The sequence below is a fragment of the Chlorella variabilis genome (assembly GCF_000147415.1).
Source record: "Chlorella variabilis unplaced genomic scaffold CHLNCscaffold_6, whole genome shotgun sequence".
In the NCBI taxonomy this organism is placed as follows: Eukaryota; Viridiplantae; Chlorophyta; class Trebouxiophyceae; order Chlorellales; family Chlorellaceae; genus Chlorella; species Chlorella variabilis.
The window spans coordinates 1,796,622-1,813,148 of NW_005435082.1; the positions used below are offsets into that span (position 1 = coordinate 1,796,622).

The window sequence follows — 16,527 nt, forward strand, 5'->3', positions numbered from 1 at the left end:
CCGCAGCAAGGCCAGCACACTCACTCACACACACACACACACACACACACAAGACACCACCGCCACACCACACCACACCAAGCCACCCACCCGAGGCATCCAGCCGGTCGAAGCGCTTGAGCACAAAGGCGCATGCCAGCGACACGCCCGCCCCGATCAGCAGCGAGCCCAGTGCCAGCACGCAGAACCGCAGCATGACGGCTGCGGGGCAGGGGGGTGCGTGGAGGGGTGGGTGGGGTGTGGGAGAGGGCGGGGTGGCGCAGTGGGGGAGGGAGGGGGTAAGGACAAGGGCGGGGGCCGGCCGGCGCCGAGGGCCGGCAGCTGGACAGGGCGCAGGGCCGCGGGCGGGCAGGCATCCCATCCCAGCCGCTGGCCGCAACAGTGGCGGGCAGCGGGCAGGTGGTGGTAGCGGCTGGGTCGCTGCCCCACCCACCTGGCAGCGTGCCCAAGCCCATGGGCTTGTCAGCGAAATCGGAGAGGGAGCGGAAGAGCACGATAGCCACCGCGCTGCGCAGGGAACAAGCGGGGCGGGGCAGGCCAGGCCAGGGAGGGGAGGGGAGGCGCGCAGGAGCAAAGCGGCGGCGGTTGGCAGAGGGGCCGGATATGGCGGTGCTGTCTGCTGCTTGTCCCGCCGGGCTGTGAACTCGTGCCCCTGCCCGTGCTGCTGCACGGAGCGGCCCCCGCCACCCCACTCACTCATTCAGAACCGACTCTCCAAATACTAAGTTGAACAGGAGCGGGGGCACCTGTGGGGCGCATGGGGGCAGGCAGCGGGCCGCTTGGAGTGCTGTCAGGCGAGCGCAGGCAGGCCCCGAAGCAGGCAGCGATCCCGCCACCCACCACCAAACAGACGCGCACACGCCACGTGCCACCACCACCCACCACCGCCGCCGCTCTCTTCAGCTCACCTCCACATCTGCCAGCACCGCCAGGGTGGCCACAGGGTCGATCGAGCTGATGGCGGCGCCTGCAGGCACGGCAGGCGCACAGATGGCACGCCTGTGGGAGGGCACGGCCAGGCAGGCAGGCAGGCAGGCAGGCAGCTGCGGCCGGTAAGGCAAGCACCCCATCCCAATCCCCACCCCCTCCTCTGCCTTCTTGACCGACCGCCCCCTCCCTCAGCCTGCCCTGCAGCGACGCCCGCCGCCACCTCCCAGCCTCACGCCACCCCCAGCCCACCACGACCTCCTCCCAGCCCGCCCCGCAGCCGCCGCCGCCACAGCCCACCGTATGCCAGGCACTCGACAAAGGGCGAGCCCGCCAGGTGGCTGCGCCGCACCAGGCCGATGAGCACCAGCAGGTAGGTGCAGAGGCCGAAGACGAGGGCGGAGATGAAGGTGCCCAGAACCTGCGCAGCCGAGGTGGAAAGTGGGTGGCCAGTGGGGTCGAGTGTGTGTGTGTGTGTGTGTGTGTGCGCGCGTGTGCGCGCTCCCGTGAGAGAGAGAGAGAGAGAGAGAGAGAGAGAGAGAGAGAGAGAGAGAGAGAGATTCTTAGCGAGGGAGTCGAGGTGGGGATGGTGTGGTGGCCGAGGGAGGCAGGGAGGCATCAGAGCTGGGCGGATGCCGGGTGGCAGCCCAGCGAGGGCCGGCCCCAGGCCCCACCCTCACCGCATACGTCAGGATGGCGCCGGAGTTGGCAAAGAACTCCTGCAGGGGTTGGGGGCCGCCAGGCAGGCAGGCACAAGGGGCAGGCACAGCTTTACGGTCGGGCTCCAGCAGAGCACAGCCCGCCGATCGGCTGCATGCGGGGAGCCCTGGGAGGGCGCCGGCTGCGTCCGGCTACGTCGCGTGCCTCGCCGCCTCGCCAGCCTCTTGCCGCGGCCCTGCCGCCGTGCAGCCCGCCGGCCCGCCTCCCGCCGCCCGTATGCCCGCACCTTCTTTTTCAGCGCAAATCCCGCCTGGAAGACGATGGGCGGCAGCAGGGCGTAGAAGAAAGCGGCGGGGCTGAAGCGCAGGGGCTGGGCCAGGCCCGCGATGCGGCTGGCCACCCCCGCGCCGATGCCCAGCAGCATGGCGGAGCTGGAGGGCGGCAGCCAGCGGAAACGCTGGCGCTGGATGAAGTAGGAGGTGACGATGGTGACGATGAGCAGCAGCCACACCACCATCAGCTCCTCCTGCGCAGGCAGAGGATGGGTGGCGCGATCAGCTGGCGGGGCACGGCCGTTGGCGCCCGGCGGGCGGACGGTGCGCCTCCGGAGGCGGCGGCGGCGGCATAGGCGGGGCACGAGGTGCGGCGGCTGCGGGGGAGCGGCTGGGTGCGCACCGAGACGTAGGTGGCGGTGGAGGTCGCCATGATCGCGCCTCCTGCAGCCCTGGCCTCGCAACCAGGGCGGTCGGGTTGCCCTCTGCCCTACTGCTGCGCGGCCTCCTCAGTGCATGCACTGTCCAAGCGATTGGAGCTTGGTGTGGGGTTGGGCGACCATGGCCAGCTGGCGGGAGTGGAAGGGGCGGAAGGCGCAGGGGCGGAGCTTCGCTGGGAACGAGAGCTGTGCTGGGGCCCAATGGGGCCCCATGGGGCCTGGTGTGATGTTACAATGAGGCAGTTGATCCTTCTGGACAGGCGGCAGCGCGGAGAATGATCATTTGCACAGGGCCGTGCGGCGCACACACACGGCGCGGCAGGCAACAGCACGCGCTCGCAACATGGTGGGCGCACGCAGGGGGCGGGAGCTGAGCACGGGGGGCAGCAAGCAGCACTGGAAGGGGGCAGAAGTGGCAAACGAAATGGTGGGTGAGGGTGGCACGGCGCCGCCGCAGGAGTCAGTGGTGCGACAAAAGGGGTGTGAGAGAGGGTACAACGGCAGAGCAGGCAGGACGTCGCCAGATGTGGCAGCAGAGCAGGCGGCGGCGTGGGCGGTCTAAGCACATGGCGGTGGGTTGGCTGGTTGGTTGGGGTCACAGGGTGTGCGTGTCGGCAGGAGGGCCAGGCCGCGCCACGGCGCGGCTGCTTGTGCAGCCACGCCAGCGCAGGCTGGGGAGGGGGCTAGGGCTGAGGCTCTCGAGGAGCAGGCGATGTGCAGGTGTGGCAAACAGCAGCCAGCCTATGATGCAGGCGCGGTGGCTGCCGCCGCTGCCGCCGCCTGGTCGTGCACCCCGCCCTCCAGCACGGCTGCAGCGGGGAGGCGGGGGGGAAGCGGCGTGAGCAAACAGGCCGGCCCACCCATTCTTCCCAACTGCGCTTCTACGGCATCCCGACCCAGCCTCCCGCCTGCCGCACAGCCACCTGCCCACCCTCTCGGCCCACCACAGCGCACACTGAGGCCCTCCCCACCACGCCCGCACAAGACTTGCGGGCCCGCCGCCCTCCACAGCCCCCCACCCGCTCCCCACCACCCTCCCAGCGCAGGCACGCCACCCTGCCCGCCTCCCCGCCACCCACCCGCCTCCCGCAGGTCGATGCGCTTGATGGGCACCTCGCTGCCGGGCATGGGCCGCGTGGTGGCCTCAGCCACCATCTCCTCCAGCGCCTTGCTGCGCATCACCACAGCATCCTGCGCAGCGGCGCGCAGGCAGGCGGGGCGGAGGCCGGCGGGCTGGGCGGGGAGGCCGAGCAGCCAGCACCAGCTGCAGCCTGCAGCCACACAACAGAAGACCGTCCAGGCGCGCCAGGCCCCAGCCCACACACCTCCCGCTTGTTGTGCATCTCGTGGTAGGTCTCGATCTCGGCGTGCTGCCGCGCCAGCCGGTCCATCACCTCCTGGTACTTGGGCGGCAGGCCCTTGCGGTACCTGCAGTACCGCACCGTGCCGCACGCTGGCATCAGCGCCCCGGGCCGGCGGCGGCACGCCTCGACGCCTCGCCTCGCCCACACTTGTTCCTCCACCCCCGCACCACTCCCCACCACACCAAAACCCAGCCAACCGCCCACCACAACACAACAACAGCACGCGCCAACACGCCAACGCAGACGTCGGCACGCATCAGGGCCCGCAAGCCCCAGCCCAGCCCAGCCCCCCACCACCAGCCCACCACCCCCGCTCTCACCAGGGGTGCCGCTCGATGTCCTCAATCGTGATCCGCTTCTTGGCGTCAATCACAAAGATGCGGTTCAGCAGGTCCTTGCACTCGGGGGAGAGCTGCGGCGGTGGGGGTGGGGGCGGGGGGTGGGGCGGGGGCGCAGGGAATGTGTGGTGGTGGTGTGGGTGGGGAGGCTGGGGGTGAGGCTGTGGTGGTGCGTGGCGGGCATTGTCACATTCGGGTGGATGAGAGTGTGTGTGTGTCATCGCGCGCAGGCAGGAGAAGAGGCAGCTGGGCATGGGCAAGTGCCGGCCGGCGCGCAGCGCGGCTGGCTGGTGCCTGGTACAGCTGCCCCCCCCCCCCCCCCCACCCACACACACACACGCACCTTCTTGATGGCTTCCGCCATGTGCGGCACCTCCCTCCACCGCTTGGACACCTGCTGCAGCCAGACCTCCAGGTGCGCCTCGCTGGGGTTGGGGTCGGGGTGCTCTTCGGGGTGGGGGGTGGTGTGGTGCGGGGAGGTGTGGTGGTGGTGGTAATTGTTGTTGTTGTGGTGGTGGTGGCGTGCGGGGACAGCACCAGCACCAGCGGCACGGCCGGCGCGTGGGGAAGCAGGGCGGGGCAGCGCTGCCCGCCAGCTGGCAAGGCGTGCCCAGCCAGCCCGCCCGCCCGCCCGCCAGCCCCACCTGTGTGGTCAAAGGGGAAGGAGCCCAGCAGCATGACCAGTAGCAGGATGCCGCTGGCCCACACGTCCACGCTGCGCCCGTCGTACCCAATCTGTGGTGTGGGCGACGCAGGGGGCCAGGGCGGGGGCAGGAGGGTGGGAGTGTGAAGGGGGACATGGGCGGCGGCAGCGAGCTAGTGCCTGGCGACCACCAAGGTTTGGCAGCATCTCAGGGCAGCACTCCAAAAGTCCCGATCGGCCGCGGCGGCGCGCTCCATGCCGCCTGTCGATGCCTGCCCCCCACGCCCCATGCCTGCCTGCCCCTCCCTCCCCCCACACCTTGCCGTTTTTGCTGTTGATCAGCTCAGGGCTCATGTAGACCGGCGTGCTGCAAGCCAGGGGGGGGCGGCGCACAGCCGCCCGTTCAAGGTGCGCACACAACCGCCATGCACCAACTCCCCCACGCCCTGCACGCTGCTCCTGACCCACACCGCGCCCGCAGCAACGCCCGGGCGAGGCTGCCGCTGCCGCTAACCGCCGCCGCCTCCGCTGCCGCTGCTCCTGCTGTCGCGCACAGCCAAGCGCAGCCCCCGCCTCACCCTATCTGCGTGAACATATTTGCCTCCTCGCTCCACGTCTTGGCAAAGCCAAAGTCGCAGATCTTGAGGACGGGCGGGTCGCCGCTGCCGACAGGGTGGGCGGCAGACGGGACGCGCGGAGAGCGGGCGAGTGAGCATGTGGGATGATGGGGAGGGAGCCAGGGGGCGGCGGACCCGCGCCGCCCAGCCACGCGGCTCGCCCCGCCACCACACGCGACACACACCGCCACGCCACAAGAACAGATGCACCACACACACACACCTCCACCACCATCAACAACAACAACCACACCACCACCACACAAGTGCCATCCCTCCCCCACCTGTCCAGCAGCGTGTTGTCCAGCTTGAGGTCTCGGTGCGCCACGCAGTGGCTGTGGCAGTACTTGACAGCGCTCAGGAATTGCTGCAGAGGGGGGCGGCGCGAGTGCGGCGCAGCGGGTAAGGCCCGCCCCGCCAGCCTGATGCATCCAGCCCGGAGAAGCCAGATCCCGCACAGGGAAGGGCAGGCGGCCGGGTGCCAGAAGCCGGGCGGTACATCATGTGCGGTACCGGTACCTTGAAGAAGTACCGCGCCTCGTCCTCGCTCAGGAACAGCCCCAGCGCCTGCGCCTTCTGCCACTTGTCCGCCACATACGACGTCAGGCTGCCGCCCGCCGCCATCTCCATCACTGCAGGCGGGGCAGGGCCAGGGGCGGGGTGGCCAGCCGGGTGTGGGTGTGGGGGTAGGACGCGGGGCGCGGGCGCGGGGAGCTGCGTGCTGGTGCCAGGAGGGCGTGGGGGAGAGGCCCCAGCCGGTTGAAGGCTCGGTACAAGACGTGCGACCATGCTGCTGCTGCTTGGCACACGCCGCCTCGGCGGCAGCTGCCTGAAGCCGCAGCGCTGCACGCGCGGCGGCGCGGCGCCGCGACTGCCGGCGGGCGAGGCGCGCACCTAGGCAGAGGTGCGAGGGGGTCAGCACCGCCTCGTACGCCTTGATCACGTGCTCATGGCCGTAGCCCAGGTCGGCTTGGATCTGCAGAGGGCCGGGGCCAGGCGGGGAAAATGGGGGTGGAGCCAGCGGGGCATGGTGGGTGCCGGGGCAGGGCGGGTGCCGGGGCCGTGCCGGCGGGCAGTGAGGCTATGCAACGCGCTCCCCGCCGGGCAGCTGCTGGAGTGGCGACAGTCCCTTGACCACAGCCTTGGCAGCTGGATGCTGGCACGGCAGCTGCGCCTGTTCTGGCCACTCCAGCGGAAGCGAGCACGCCGCCGTGACCCAGCGGCACGGCAGGGCGCAGCGTGCCGTCCATGGCTTGCCCCGCGGCGGCAGCAGCGGCATTGCAGCAACGTGCGGTAGCGGCTGCGGCAGCGGCTTCGGTGACCTGCCGCAGCGGGCGGCGAGGAGCCGCGCTTGGTGGCAGCCACCCCGCTCACCGAGAACTCGCGCAGGATGTTGATCTGTAGCACCTTGGGCAGCGGCCGCTTGATGAACTTGACCGCCACATCCCGCCCGTTGCTCAAGTCTTTGAAGTGCCACGTGTCTCCGGTGCCGCCTTGGCCTGCAGGGCACGCGCGGGGGCGTGGGGTGCCGCCTTGGCGCGCCGGGCGGCGGCGGGCGCAGGAATGGCCCCGCGGTGATCGGGCCCCTACCTAGGTGCTTCACCGCCTTGTAGCCTGGGCCGATGTCAAACTCCGATTTGGCGTCCCCCGGCTTTGTTCTTGCGGCCTTGTGCGAAGCCGCCGTGGTGGTGCCATAGTCCTTGGTTTTGGGCGTGCTGGCCCCGCAGCCCATGTTGGAGGCCGCTGGGAGCTCTGGGGTGCAGCCGCTGGGAGTGGGGTCGCCGCTGCGGGGATGGGGAGGGTTTGGTGCTGCTGGAGCGTGGGCTGCTGGGAACAAAGATGGTTTAGGCAATGAACGGAGGCGGAGCGCACGCCTGAGAGCCGTTGGTTTGGACCCTGATGCAGTCCCTGTTGGCAGACAAACCAAAGGCGGAGGGCTTGGGGCCCTTCATTTTCATCGTGCGCAGAAATGCACCTCAAATTTACAGTGATCAGATCGTGCGACATGCGCTTGGGGAACAAGGCCGCAGGCAACACACAGGTGCAGGCACAAACAGACGCCCCGCCGCCGCCTTCCCGTCACCCGGCGCAGCTCAGCTGTGAGCGCCTCCCTGCCCTCAGCGCGGCGGTGGCGCGGGCGCCAGCACCCTGCCCTGCCGGTAGGCCTGCAGGTAGGCCCAGCTGCTCCAGATGGTGGTGGCCGCGGTCAGGCCGCTGCCTGCCCACACCGCCGCCTCGCCGGGCCACCCTAGCCACGCGCGCAGCATGCAGGTGCCCACCAGGCCCAGCTGCAGCACTGTGTTGACCTTGCTGATGTACAGCGGCTGCACTAGCGGCGCCGCGGGGGCCGGACCGCCGCGGGCCGGCCGCCCTCCTCCACCGCTGGCCCCTGCCGCGCCCGCCGCCCCCGCTGCTGCTGCCGGCTGCCCTCCTGCCGCTCCCCCTCCGCCTGCCGCTGACGGCCCCGCTGCCGGAGCTGCCGCCGACAGCGCACTTCCGCCATCGCCGCTGCCGCTGCCGCTGCCGTCGCTGCCGGGCGCTGGCGCCGCGGCTGCCGCCGCAGGATGCACCCTGAAGAACTCCGCCCAGCCGGGCCAGCGCCAGCCTAGCGACTTGGCGCGTGCCACAAAGGCGCCCGCCACCAGCACCACGTCACGCCCCACCACAATCGCCACCACCGGGGCAGGCAGCGTGCCCTGCAATGACCAAAGAGGGGGCGCGTGCAGGGGCCCGGGGCGCATGCTTGAGAGGCGGCCAGCCTTGCCCGCAGGCAGGCGAGCAGCAGGCAGCAACAGCCCTGCAGGGGCCACAGAGCTCGCCCGGCCCGCCCCAGCCCCATCCCCAGCCCAGCAGCAGCCGGCCGGGCACACTCACCGACCACCCCAGCGCCGCCACCACGCTGCAGATCAGCACTTTGTCTGCCAGGGGGTCGAGGTAGGAGCCGATGACAGAGGGCTGGTTGAGGCGGCGCGCTGCGTAGCCGTCGGCCCAGTCGGTGGCGCCAGACACAGCCAGCGCAGGCACCGCCAGCGACCACTGCGGGGCGCGGAAGAGGGGGCGCAGGGGGATGGGTGGGAGGGGAGGCGTGGGTGGGAGTGGGTGCGTCAGGCCTGGGGCAGGCGAGCGCAGCATGGACGATGACGTGGCTGAGCCGCCAGGCAGCACACACAGGCGGCGAGGAGAGGTGACGCCGCCGGCGCCGCCGCGGGCGTGTCCCCTTGCCTGCCCGCTCAGGATCCAGCTGGCAATGACGGGGCCGGACAGCAGGCGCAGCATGGACAGCACGTTGGGCACGTTGAGCACCTCACGCCGCGACCAGCCCGCCGCCTCAAACGCCGCCGCAGCCTGCGCTGCCGCCGCCGCGGGGTGCCGTGCAGCCTGCCGCTTCTGCTGCCCCGGTGAGTGGGGATCGCGGCCGCTGCCTCCAGGCCTGGCTTCTGTGCTATATGGGCGCAGCGACGGAGGCAGCATAGCGTGGCAGTGCCGAGGTTCCTGGAGGTTGTGTCGCCAGCGACGTAGCTGCAGCTGCTGCTCTGGGGCGTGCACTGCCCAGGGGCTGACCAAGGCACCAGGCGTGCGTGCTGCCACGACACAGGGCGACCCGCTGCTTTGATCCATCATGCAGGGCAGGCACTGCAGGGAGCACAGGGCCGCCTCACAGCCTGCTGTGCCCACCCGGCGGCTGCGGCGCAACGCTGCCGCCGCTGCCGCCGCCATGGCTGCCATGCCTTGTTGGGAGGCCGCTGCAATGCCCAATACAGCAGTGCTGATCCGCGGTGAGCGTTCAGGGGCTGCCAGCAGCCCCAGAGGCCGAGAAGGTGCAGGGGTGGGTGGCCACCCAAGCCGCTCCCAGCGCGCCCTGCTGGATCGAAATAGGACCGGCAGACGCTCCCGTTGATCGAGGATGGCAGGGAGCGCAGTTAGGCATTCACCAGCTTGACAATGCACGCCTTGTCAGCACCCGAGTCCAAAAGGAACCGGCTGGCCCGTCCCGGAACACTTTGCAGCGGCGCTCTCGCCTCTGGTGGGCTCTTGCTGGGGCTGGAGCTTGCGGCGTGCCGCTGAGGCCGCCACCCGCCTCGACAGTTCAACCTGCCGCGCGCACTTGCTGCCTCCCTGCGCCTGGGGACAGCTCCTGTTCATTCTTAGCACTCAACTGAATCCATGCTGCGGCCCGCACTGTTCAGCGCTGCTGCCCTCGGGCGCTCGCTGCTCTCCTCCAGCAGCGCCCTTGGGACCTGCGCAGCCCTGACAGCAGCGGTTCCCAGGTGGTTCTCCGCGCAGCCCAGCCCCGAGGAGGGCGACCGCACGGCGGTAAGGGTGCTGCTGCCAGCGCCTCGGCGCAGCCGGTCGCTGGCGGGGTGACGTCATGGCAGCCTCGGGCACTTCACCAGCCAGGAAGCGCCGCCATGCCCCTGCAGGATGCCCAGTACACCTTCAGGGCGCGGGATCTGCTCATAGAGCGCAGCCCCGTGCAGCAGCCGCCCATCAACTTAGAGGTGGGTGCACAGACCGCCGGGATGGGGCGGCGGCGCCGCCCTCGGCCGGCGGCACCGCACTCGGCACTCTTTCGACCGCAGCGCAGCTTGCGCCATGGCCGCGCCCTGCCGCGGCACGCCGGCAGGCGGCCGCACCTGCTGCCTGTCCCTGGCGCCGGCGCAGGCGCCGGCGGCACGGCATTCTGTCGCCCTGCCGGCGGCCGCCGCCCGAATCCGACGCCATTCGCCGCCCTCCCGCCCACCCCTCTGCAGGACCTCAAGTTTGGTACCGTTTTCACTGACCACATGTTCCATGTGGAGCATGTGGTGGGGCAGGGGTGGGGCCGCCCCGCCGTCAAGCCCTTTGGCCTGCTGCAAGTCCACCCGGCCGCCCAGGTGCTGCACTACGGCCTGTGCTGCTTCGAGGGCATGAAGGCGTACGCCGGCGTGGACGGCCGCACCCGGCTGTTCAGGCCGGAGCTCAACATGGCGCGCCTGCGCCGCTCCGCGCGCCGCCTGCAGCTGGCAGACTTTGACCCGCAGGTGGGGTGTGGAGGAAAGGGGGAAGAGATGGGGTGGTCGTGGTGGGGCAGGGCCAGCTGCGGGGCTGCTGCTTCGGTGCCTATCGGCCGGTACTGCCTGCCCCGGACTATCACACCGCCTGCCCTCTGGTGGTGTGCTGGCAGCGCTATTAGTGGCTCAGCCTCAGGCAGGGGCGGAGGCTCGGCAGGCCAGCCTCCACGCCGCGTTGCGACCCTCCCCCGCGCCGCCCGCCCCCGCAGGAGCTGCTGGCGTGCCTGAAGCAGCTGCTGATGGTGGACCGCAGCTGGCTGCCCGAGCGGGAGGGCTACTCCATCTACGTGCGCCCCTTCATCTTCTCCAGCGGTGAGGCGCTGGCAGGCGGCGGCCCCCTGCCATGCACCGCGCCGTGCAGCCCTTCTTGTCGCAGCGTAACGGCGGCAGCGCTGGCTGGTGGTCCATGTGGTGTGGTTGCTGCCAGGCCACGAGGGAGGAAACGCGGGGGCATGGCATGGCCGGCTCTCGGTCGCCGCCTGGCGGCTCGTGGCCGGCGGCAGTGTGGGCGCGGTGGTGGTGCTGGCGACGGCGTGGCGCTCAGTCCGCGCCTGCCCCCCCGCCTGCCTGCAGCCTCGGCGCTGGGCGTGGCCAAGCCGGCGCGCAGCACCATCAGCATCCTGCTGAGCCCCGTGGGACCCTACTTCCCCACCGGCCTCAAGCCCATCTCGCTCTTTGTGGACGAGCTGAACAGGTGGGGCTGTGGGGCGGGGTGCTGTGGCTTGACTTGTGCTGCTGCTGCAGGAGGTCGGAACCAAGGCCGGGCTTGCTGCGGGCAGGCGCGGCGCGCGCTGTGCGACCGGCCTGCCGCCGTTCTGCGCTCCCGCCTGCAGGCGCGCCTGGCCGGGCGGCGTGGGCGACTGCAAGGTGGGGGGCAACTATGCGCCCACCATCCAGCCGCAGGTAGGCAGGCAGGGTGGGAACGGGGCGGCGGCAGTGCAGCAGGGGGCTGGCTGTGCCATCGCTGCTGCCTGCGGAGGGTGTGTGCTGCTTTGAGCCCGCATGCCGCCATTGCTTGCTGATGCACCGGTCGGCGACTGATGAAGGGCGGGGCTGCGGCTGCCCGGTGCTGCCCGTGCCGTGCAGGTGGAGGCGGCGCAGCGGTACGGCACCTCGCAGGTGCTCTACACCTTCCGCGAGTCGCACGAGGTGCGGTACAGTCGCGGCAGTACCGCCCCCAGGAGCCGCTCCACTGCCCGTGCCATGCACACCACAGCTGCTCGCTGTGCCAGCCACAGACAGGACCGCGGGCGCCTCGACCCGCCGCCGCTCCCTGCCGCCCTGCGCCTTGCCCCCCCGCAGCACCCCGACCACGGCGAGTTTGAGGAGTGCGGCGCCATGAACATGTTCTTCTACATGGAGCAGGTGGGTGGGTGTGGGGGGTGGGGTGGGGAAGGAGGGGAGGGCAGCAGGCGTGCCGTCATTGGGAAGGATGTGGGGCATCTGCGGGTTTCTTGGAGGTGCTTGCCAGAGCTGCCAGGGCTTTGCCCCGCAGTGCTTTATGGGTGACTGCACCTGGCTGCCGCCCAACAAGCCGTCCGCCCCCTGCTCGGTGCCTGCCGCAGCGCGACGGCCGGCGCGTGCTGGCCACGCCCGCCCTGACGGGCACCATCCTGCCGGGCGTGACGCGCGACTCGGTGCTGCAGCTGGCCAGCGGGTGGGGTGAGTGCGAGGTGCAGGAGCGGCCCATCACCATCGCGGAAGTGCGGCAGGTGGGCGGGGAAAGGGGGTGCGGCGGGGCTGTGGTGTGGCTGTGGCGTGACGGGGTCTCAACAGGCGCTGTGTTGCTGCAGTTATATGGTTTCAGCTGCCTGAAAGCTGGGGCCGGCATGGGGCGCAGGCCTGCCTGTCGCGCGCGGATGTATAATTTAGCTGGGCGGGCGGGCTGTGGTTCACACTACCCAACCCCCTCTCACACCGCGTGGCCCCACACACGCTGCAGGCGAGCGAGGAAGGGCGGCTGCTGGAGATCTTTGGCTCGGGCACCGCCTGCATCGTGCAGCCTGTGGGCTCCCTCATCCGGTGAGGCGCCCAGCCCTCTGGCAGCCATCCAACAGCCTGCTGCCTCGGCCCAGCAAGGGGCGCGGCTCCCTGCCGAGCCATCGGCCACTCCCCGCGCTGCTGCCTGCTGCCCTCTCCCCGTCTCCGCCTGCCCTGCTGCTTGCCCTCGGCGCCGCCTGCCCTCAGAAAGCCTGCCCGCCCGCAAACCGCCCAACCCTGAACCACACCTGCCCCCACCCCTGCCCCCGCAGCGCCAACGGCGAGGTCTATCGCACCCGCTTCTCTCCCGACGACGACCCCGCGGGCAGCCTGTCGTCGCGCCTGCAGCGCGCCCTGCTGGACATACAGTATGGGCGGGTGGAGCACCCCTGGGGGGTGGCGCTGGACTGACGGCACGCCTGGGCTGGCCCGGGAAGCGCGCCAGCCCTGCCCGACCCCATCACCTCGCCCCGCTGGCAGAGCTTCCTGCCCACGCCAGGCCAGGCGCAGCGAGTGCGCTGCGCCGCTCCTTACCCTGGGTCCGCTGCACCTCGCACCACACCACACACCACACCATGCACCACGCCACCACCACTGCCTCGACTGTTTCCGTCCCTTGAGCGCGCATAGACCCCCCTGTCCCTGCCCCCTGTACCATAGCGCACCCACCCCTAGCAGCTGGCTCGGTGCCCACGGCTCCCCTCGCAGCACTGCCCTAGAAAGAACTTGGTACCACCTCCCCCGCTTACCGCACTAGCCGCCCCTGTACCGCCGCCATGCTCCTTCTCCAACCCCCAACCCCGCCCCTTACACCATCCCCTACCCAGGCCACTCGCTCTTGGCGGGGTTGCTGCCAGGCACCTTTCTTTAGGTCGCCTCCTGCGGCAGGCTGCAGATGTTGTTAGGAAAGAAAGTGCGCCTTCTCTAGGTCTTCCCTCCCTTGCACGATTTGACTTTACAAACACTTCTTTGCTGGCTTGCCACCAGCCCCCCGCTTGTACATCTCTCCCGTACAGCCACCATCCGCTCCTCCCAACTCCACTTTCCACCCCAGCAAAGTACAGCCACCACCGGCGCTGGCCTTGGGGCTGCAACATGCCACCCCGCCTTGCCCCGATACCTGCATCTGTCCCCAAACACACATCCACCGATTCATGATTGTGCGTGCCTCACCACGTGATGAAGTTGTCTTGTCACTGTCGCTGGCCCCCCGCGTCTGCGCCTGCCCTGGTGTCATGCGGGCAGCGCTGCTAGATCACCAACCTTTCTTCCACATAAGTTCAATCACAAATTGCCTGCCTACCAAGGATTGCTTTACAGCCTGTGTAACCCATCGTACCGTCACGCTACGAGTCGGTGTAAGGGACCGTACCATCCCCAGGCCAGCGAGTCAGCCGGGGTCGGGCAGCGCCCAGCCCTGGTGCGCCAGCAGCGCCCGCCAGCTGGCCGGCAGCGGCGCCGTCACCACCACCTGCTCCCGCCCCACGCCGGGCTTGCGCACCGCCAGGCTGCGGCAGTGCAGGAGCAGGGGCGCCTCGCCCCCGCTCCAGCCGCCCCCGCCTCCTGCCGCTGCTGCTGCCTCTCCTGTGCTGCTGTGGCGCTGCAGGCCCTCCAACGCCGCCGAGTGGGCCCGCTCCGCAGCGCCCCGTACCGCCCATCGCCCAGGATGGCAGCGGGCGCAGCAGCTTTACTTGCAATTTTGCTGCTGTTGCCTGCAATGTCTCCCTGATGCATGATGTTCCGCAATTACAAGAAAAGTCAATCAACAAAGATGACATGTCATCTGTACAGCACGAGGACATGTGTGTACCAAAGAATAGCTAGTGGCCGGGCAGGCGCAGCTGCAGGCGAACGCGGGCGCCGCCGTTGTGCATGAAGCGGGAGCCCTCCGCCCAGAAGCCGTCCCAGGTGATGGGCTGCCCGCCATGCTCGGGGGCCTCCTTTACTGCTGATCGACCCCAGCCATAGCCAGAGCAGGGCTGGAAGTAGGCGGTGGCGGAGACTGCCTCCAAATCAGACGTGCAGTTGGCGGCGCAGAGCCACACTGTGTACTCAACCTGCAGAGAACGACAGTCGTCTTTTGGCCTGTGATTTGCGCGCGCAGGTAATTCAGCTATCAGCAGGGCATTCAAATGCGCCACACCTGAATTCCAGGTAAAGTCTCGCTCTCCTTGACGAAGATGACCCTATCGTAGCGAACTGATGGCATAACATACACCCCCAAATTGCTTTCTACCTTCTTAAACATGATTCTCCAATAGTACCCGCCCCAGTAGCGGAACTCGGTGTAAACATTCTCAGTGTTGTCTGGTTTGCTTGCAGGCTGCACCAAACAAGGTAAACAGCATGAGACAGCTGCAGCTGCGGATGCAGTCAGGAGGCATGCCGCGCGTGCCTTGAATTCAAAGATGGCAGGTTTGAGCTTGGAGTACATTGCGAGTGGATGCGGGCGAGGCAGCCACCAGCGCTCGCAGTTCGCCTTGAGCTCGTTCAAGCTGCCGTCTGCCATGAGTTGTGTCCAGCGTGCAGTCCGTGATGGTTCGGCCACCGAAGTGATCTGCGCACAGCGTCCACGTTCAGCCAGAGCCAGAACCCTTGCCTTGCACGGCACACTAGGCTTTGCTGCCTTCTCACCGCACGGAACAGCAGCTCCCTGTTGGGATCAAAGGTGCGCATGAAGCTGTGACAAGTGTAGTAATTGTCAAGAATATGACTAGGTATGGCCGGGAAGCGGATGCGGCTGCAAATGGCGGCGATGCGCTGCCTGGCATCCGGGGTGATCTCTTTAATGTTCTGCTCTGCCCAAAAGGCAAAGGCCGCCAGCACTGCAGGGGTTGGCAAGGGACAACAAGGCCGAATGGCACATTGACAGGCTCATGTTGGCGGCATCGGCGGGAGCAGCAGCAGCAGCAACAACCTGTGGCCTCGGTGTCGGTATCCACATTCTCGTCCGCAAAAATGCAGTCCTGCGGCGGCGGAGTGGATGATGTCTAAACATTTGAGGCTCAATAAACGGGCTGGCACCCACATACTGCGACAGCTTATAACTCACCCGCAGCAGGCCAAATGGAATGCTGACAAACACCTGCCGCCGCTCATCATGATTCAGCATGTCTTGCAGTGGCCCCAGGTACTGCAGCAGCTGCTTCCATATGGCGGCTGCAAGCCTATCTGCTCCTGCCTGAAGGCTGTCATGGCTGGAGGCACCAGTTTCCAGGGCTGACAGCAGCGGCACGTAAGCTGTGGCAGGCATGCTGGGGACCTGCACTCATCAGGCAGGCAGTCAGACAGGTAGGCAAGGAATGTATAGTTTTAGCAACAGTGGTAGTACAGTCGCATTGTGCAGCTCACCTGCTGCTGCAGCCGCTGCAAGCAGGCCAGTACGGCCGGCTCCACCGCATGCTCTCGTGCCAGCAGCAGCAGCTGAACCAGCTCCTCGGCGGCTGCGGCAAGCGCAGGTGGTTGGGCATGCGGGCCCGCAAGGAGCAGGGCTGCGAGGGATGTGTGGGAACAATCAGTACCATCTCACCTTGAGGCACCTCCTTGCCCATGCTGTGAATGAAGGCCAGCAGGTGCCGGTAGCCAGCCACCTCGCCCTCGCTGCGGCAATGCACCTCCAGCTCCTTCTCGGCGGTGGCGCCCGTCCAGCGAGCAATCCAGTCCCTGCAGCAACGGCATCTCCCTGTCAGCGAGGCAGTGCCTGTGTAGAGATGCAATGGCAAAGCAAAGCAGCACCTGAACTTTTCAGAGTAGACCGACAGCAGGGTGGAGCTGGTTTGAAGACTGACTCTGCGCTGCTCAGAAGGCTGCTGAGGCTGAGGCTCAGGCCGCTCCAGCTGCTCTGCTTTTTGCCGCTTGGCAGCTGGCCCCTTGCTCTCATCTTGCTGTGCATCCCGCCGCTCATCGCCCTGCTGCTCCTGCTCGCCTGCCTGCTGCGGTGCCCGCTGCCGATCAGCGTCGAGAGGGCCGCTCTCCTCTTGGTGTGCCGCCTCCCGCGCGGGCGGCAGCAGGAGCACCAAGGTGCAGTCGCATAGATGCTCTCCTTCAAAAGGCAGCAGGAAGTCGAGCGGGAGGGCCATGGTGCCTGCGGGAGGAAGCGAGGGGAGGGCGGGGATAGTCATAACAGTTGAGCCCTAATAGAGCCCTGAGTCTTAATAAAGCTGACATCAACATTCAAGTGCGGCCGCGCCCGGAGCAGAGCTGGCGGGAGCGAGTTCGACTCTGCCCCCGCACCT

General features: G+C 68.6%; 4 protein-coding genes across 4 annotated transcripts in view; 1 reads left to right on the top strand and 3 right to left on the bottom strand.

The window, feature by feature from the left end:
• CHLNCDRAFT_143932 (hypothetical protein) overlaps nucleotides 1-2,292 on the bottom strand; it is a gene marked incomplete at both ends in the record, with an annotated part of 5,070 nt that extends 2,778 nt beyond the window's left edge. The window contains 8 exons of the mRNA XM_005849351.1: nucleotides 74-201; nucleotides 434-507; nucleotides 697-746; nucleotides 909-967; nucleotides 1,228-1,348; nucleotides 1,608-1,646; nucleotides 1,874-2,113; nucleotides 2,263-2,292. Of these exons, the coding sequence (XP_005849413.1) occupies nucleotides 74-201; nucleotides 434-507; nucleotides 697-746; nucleotides 909-967; nucleotides 1,228-1,348; nucleotides 1,608-1,646; nucleotides 1,874-2,113; nucleotides 2,263-2,292 (741 nt within the window). The remainder of the gene's footprint in view (nucleotides 1-73; nucleotides 202-433; nucleotides 508-696; nucleotides 747-908; nucleotides 968-1,227; nucleotides 1,349-1,607; nucleotides 1,647-1,873; nucleotides 2,114-2,262) is intronic.
• Nucleotides 2,293-3,040: 748 nt separating this feature from the next.
• Nucleotides 3,041-7,219, bottom strand: CHLNCDRAFT_143933 (hypothetical protein; the record flags this gene model as incomplete). The annotated part of the gene is made up of 14 exons (XM_005849352.1): nucleotides 3,041-3,108; nucleotides 3,379-3,490; nucleotides 3,625-3,727; nucleotides 3,984-4,075; nucleotides 4,345-4,448; nucleotides 4,646-4,736; nucleotides 4,963-5,011; nucleotides 5,223-5,306; nucleotides 5,546-5,628; nucleotides 5,781-5,893; nucleotides 6,156-6,237; nucleotides 6,636-6,760; nucleotides 6,852-7,045; nucleotides 7,134-7,219. 14 exons carry the CDS (start codon nucleotides 7,217-7,219, stop codon nucleotides 3,041-3,043), a joined length of 1,386 nt encoding a protein of 461 aa, XP_005849414.1.
• Nucleotides 7,220-7,378: 159 nt separating this feature from the next.
• Nucleotides 7,379-8,978, bottom strand: CHLNCDRAFT_143934 (hypothetical protein; the record flags this gene model as incomplete). The annotated part of the gene is made up of 4 exons (XM_005849353.1): nucleotides 7,379-7,957; nucleotides 8,136-8,297; nucleotides 8,451-8,648; nucleotides 8,937-8,978. 4 exons carry the CDS (start codon nucleotides 8,976-8,978, stop codon nucleotides 7,379-7,381), a joined length of 981 nt encoding a protein of 326 aa, XP_005849415.1.
• A 447-nt stretch (nucleotides 8,979-9,425) lies between these two features.
• Nucleotides 9,426-12,703, top strand: CHLNCDRAFT_57448 (hypothetical protein; the record flags this gene model as incomplete). Its single annotated transcript, XM_005849150.1, has 11 exons — nucleotides 9,426-9,575; nucleotides 9,683-9,760; nucleotides 10,013-10,282; nucleotides 10,522-10,624; nucleotides 10,886-11,006; nucleotides 11,146-11,215; nucleotides 11,399-11,461; nucleotides 11,615-11,677; nucleotides 11,878-12,024; nucleotides 12,255-12,334; nucleotides 12,565-12,703. The coding sequence occupies 11 exons, from the start codon at nucleotides 9,426-9,428 to the stop codon at nucleotides 12,701-12,703; spliced, it is 1,284 nt and encodes a 427-aa protein (XP_005849212.1).
• Between the last annotated feature and the right edge of the window lie 3,824 nt (nucleotides 12,704-16,527).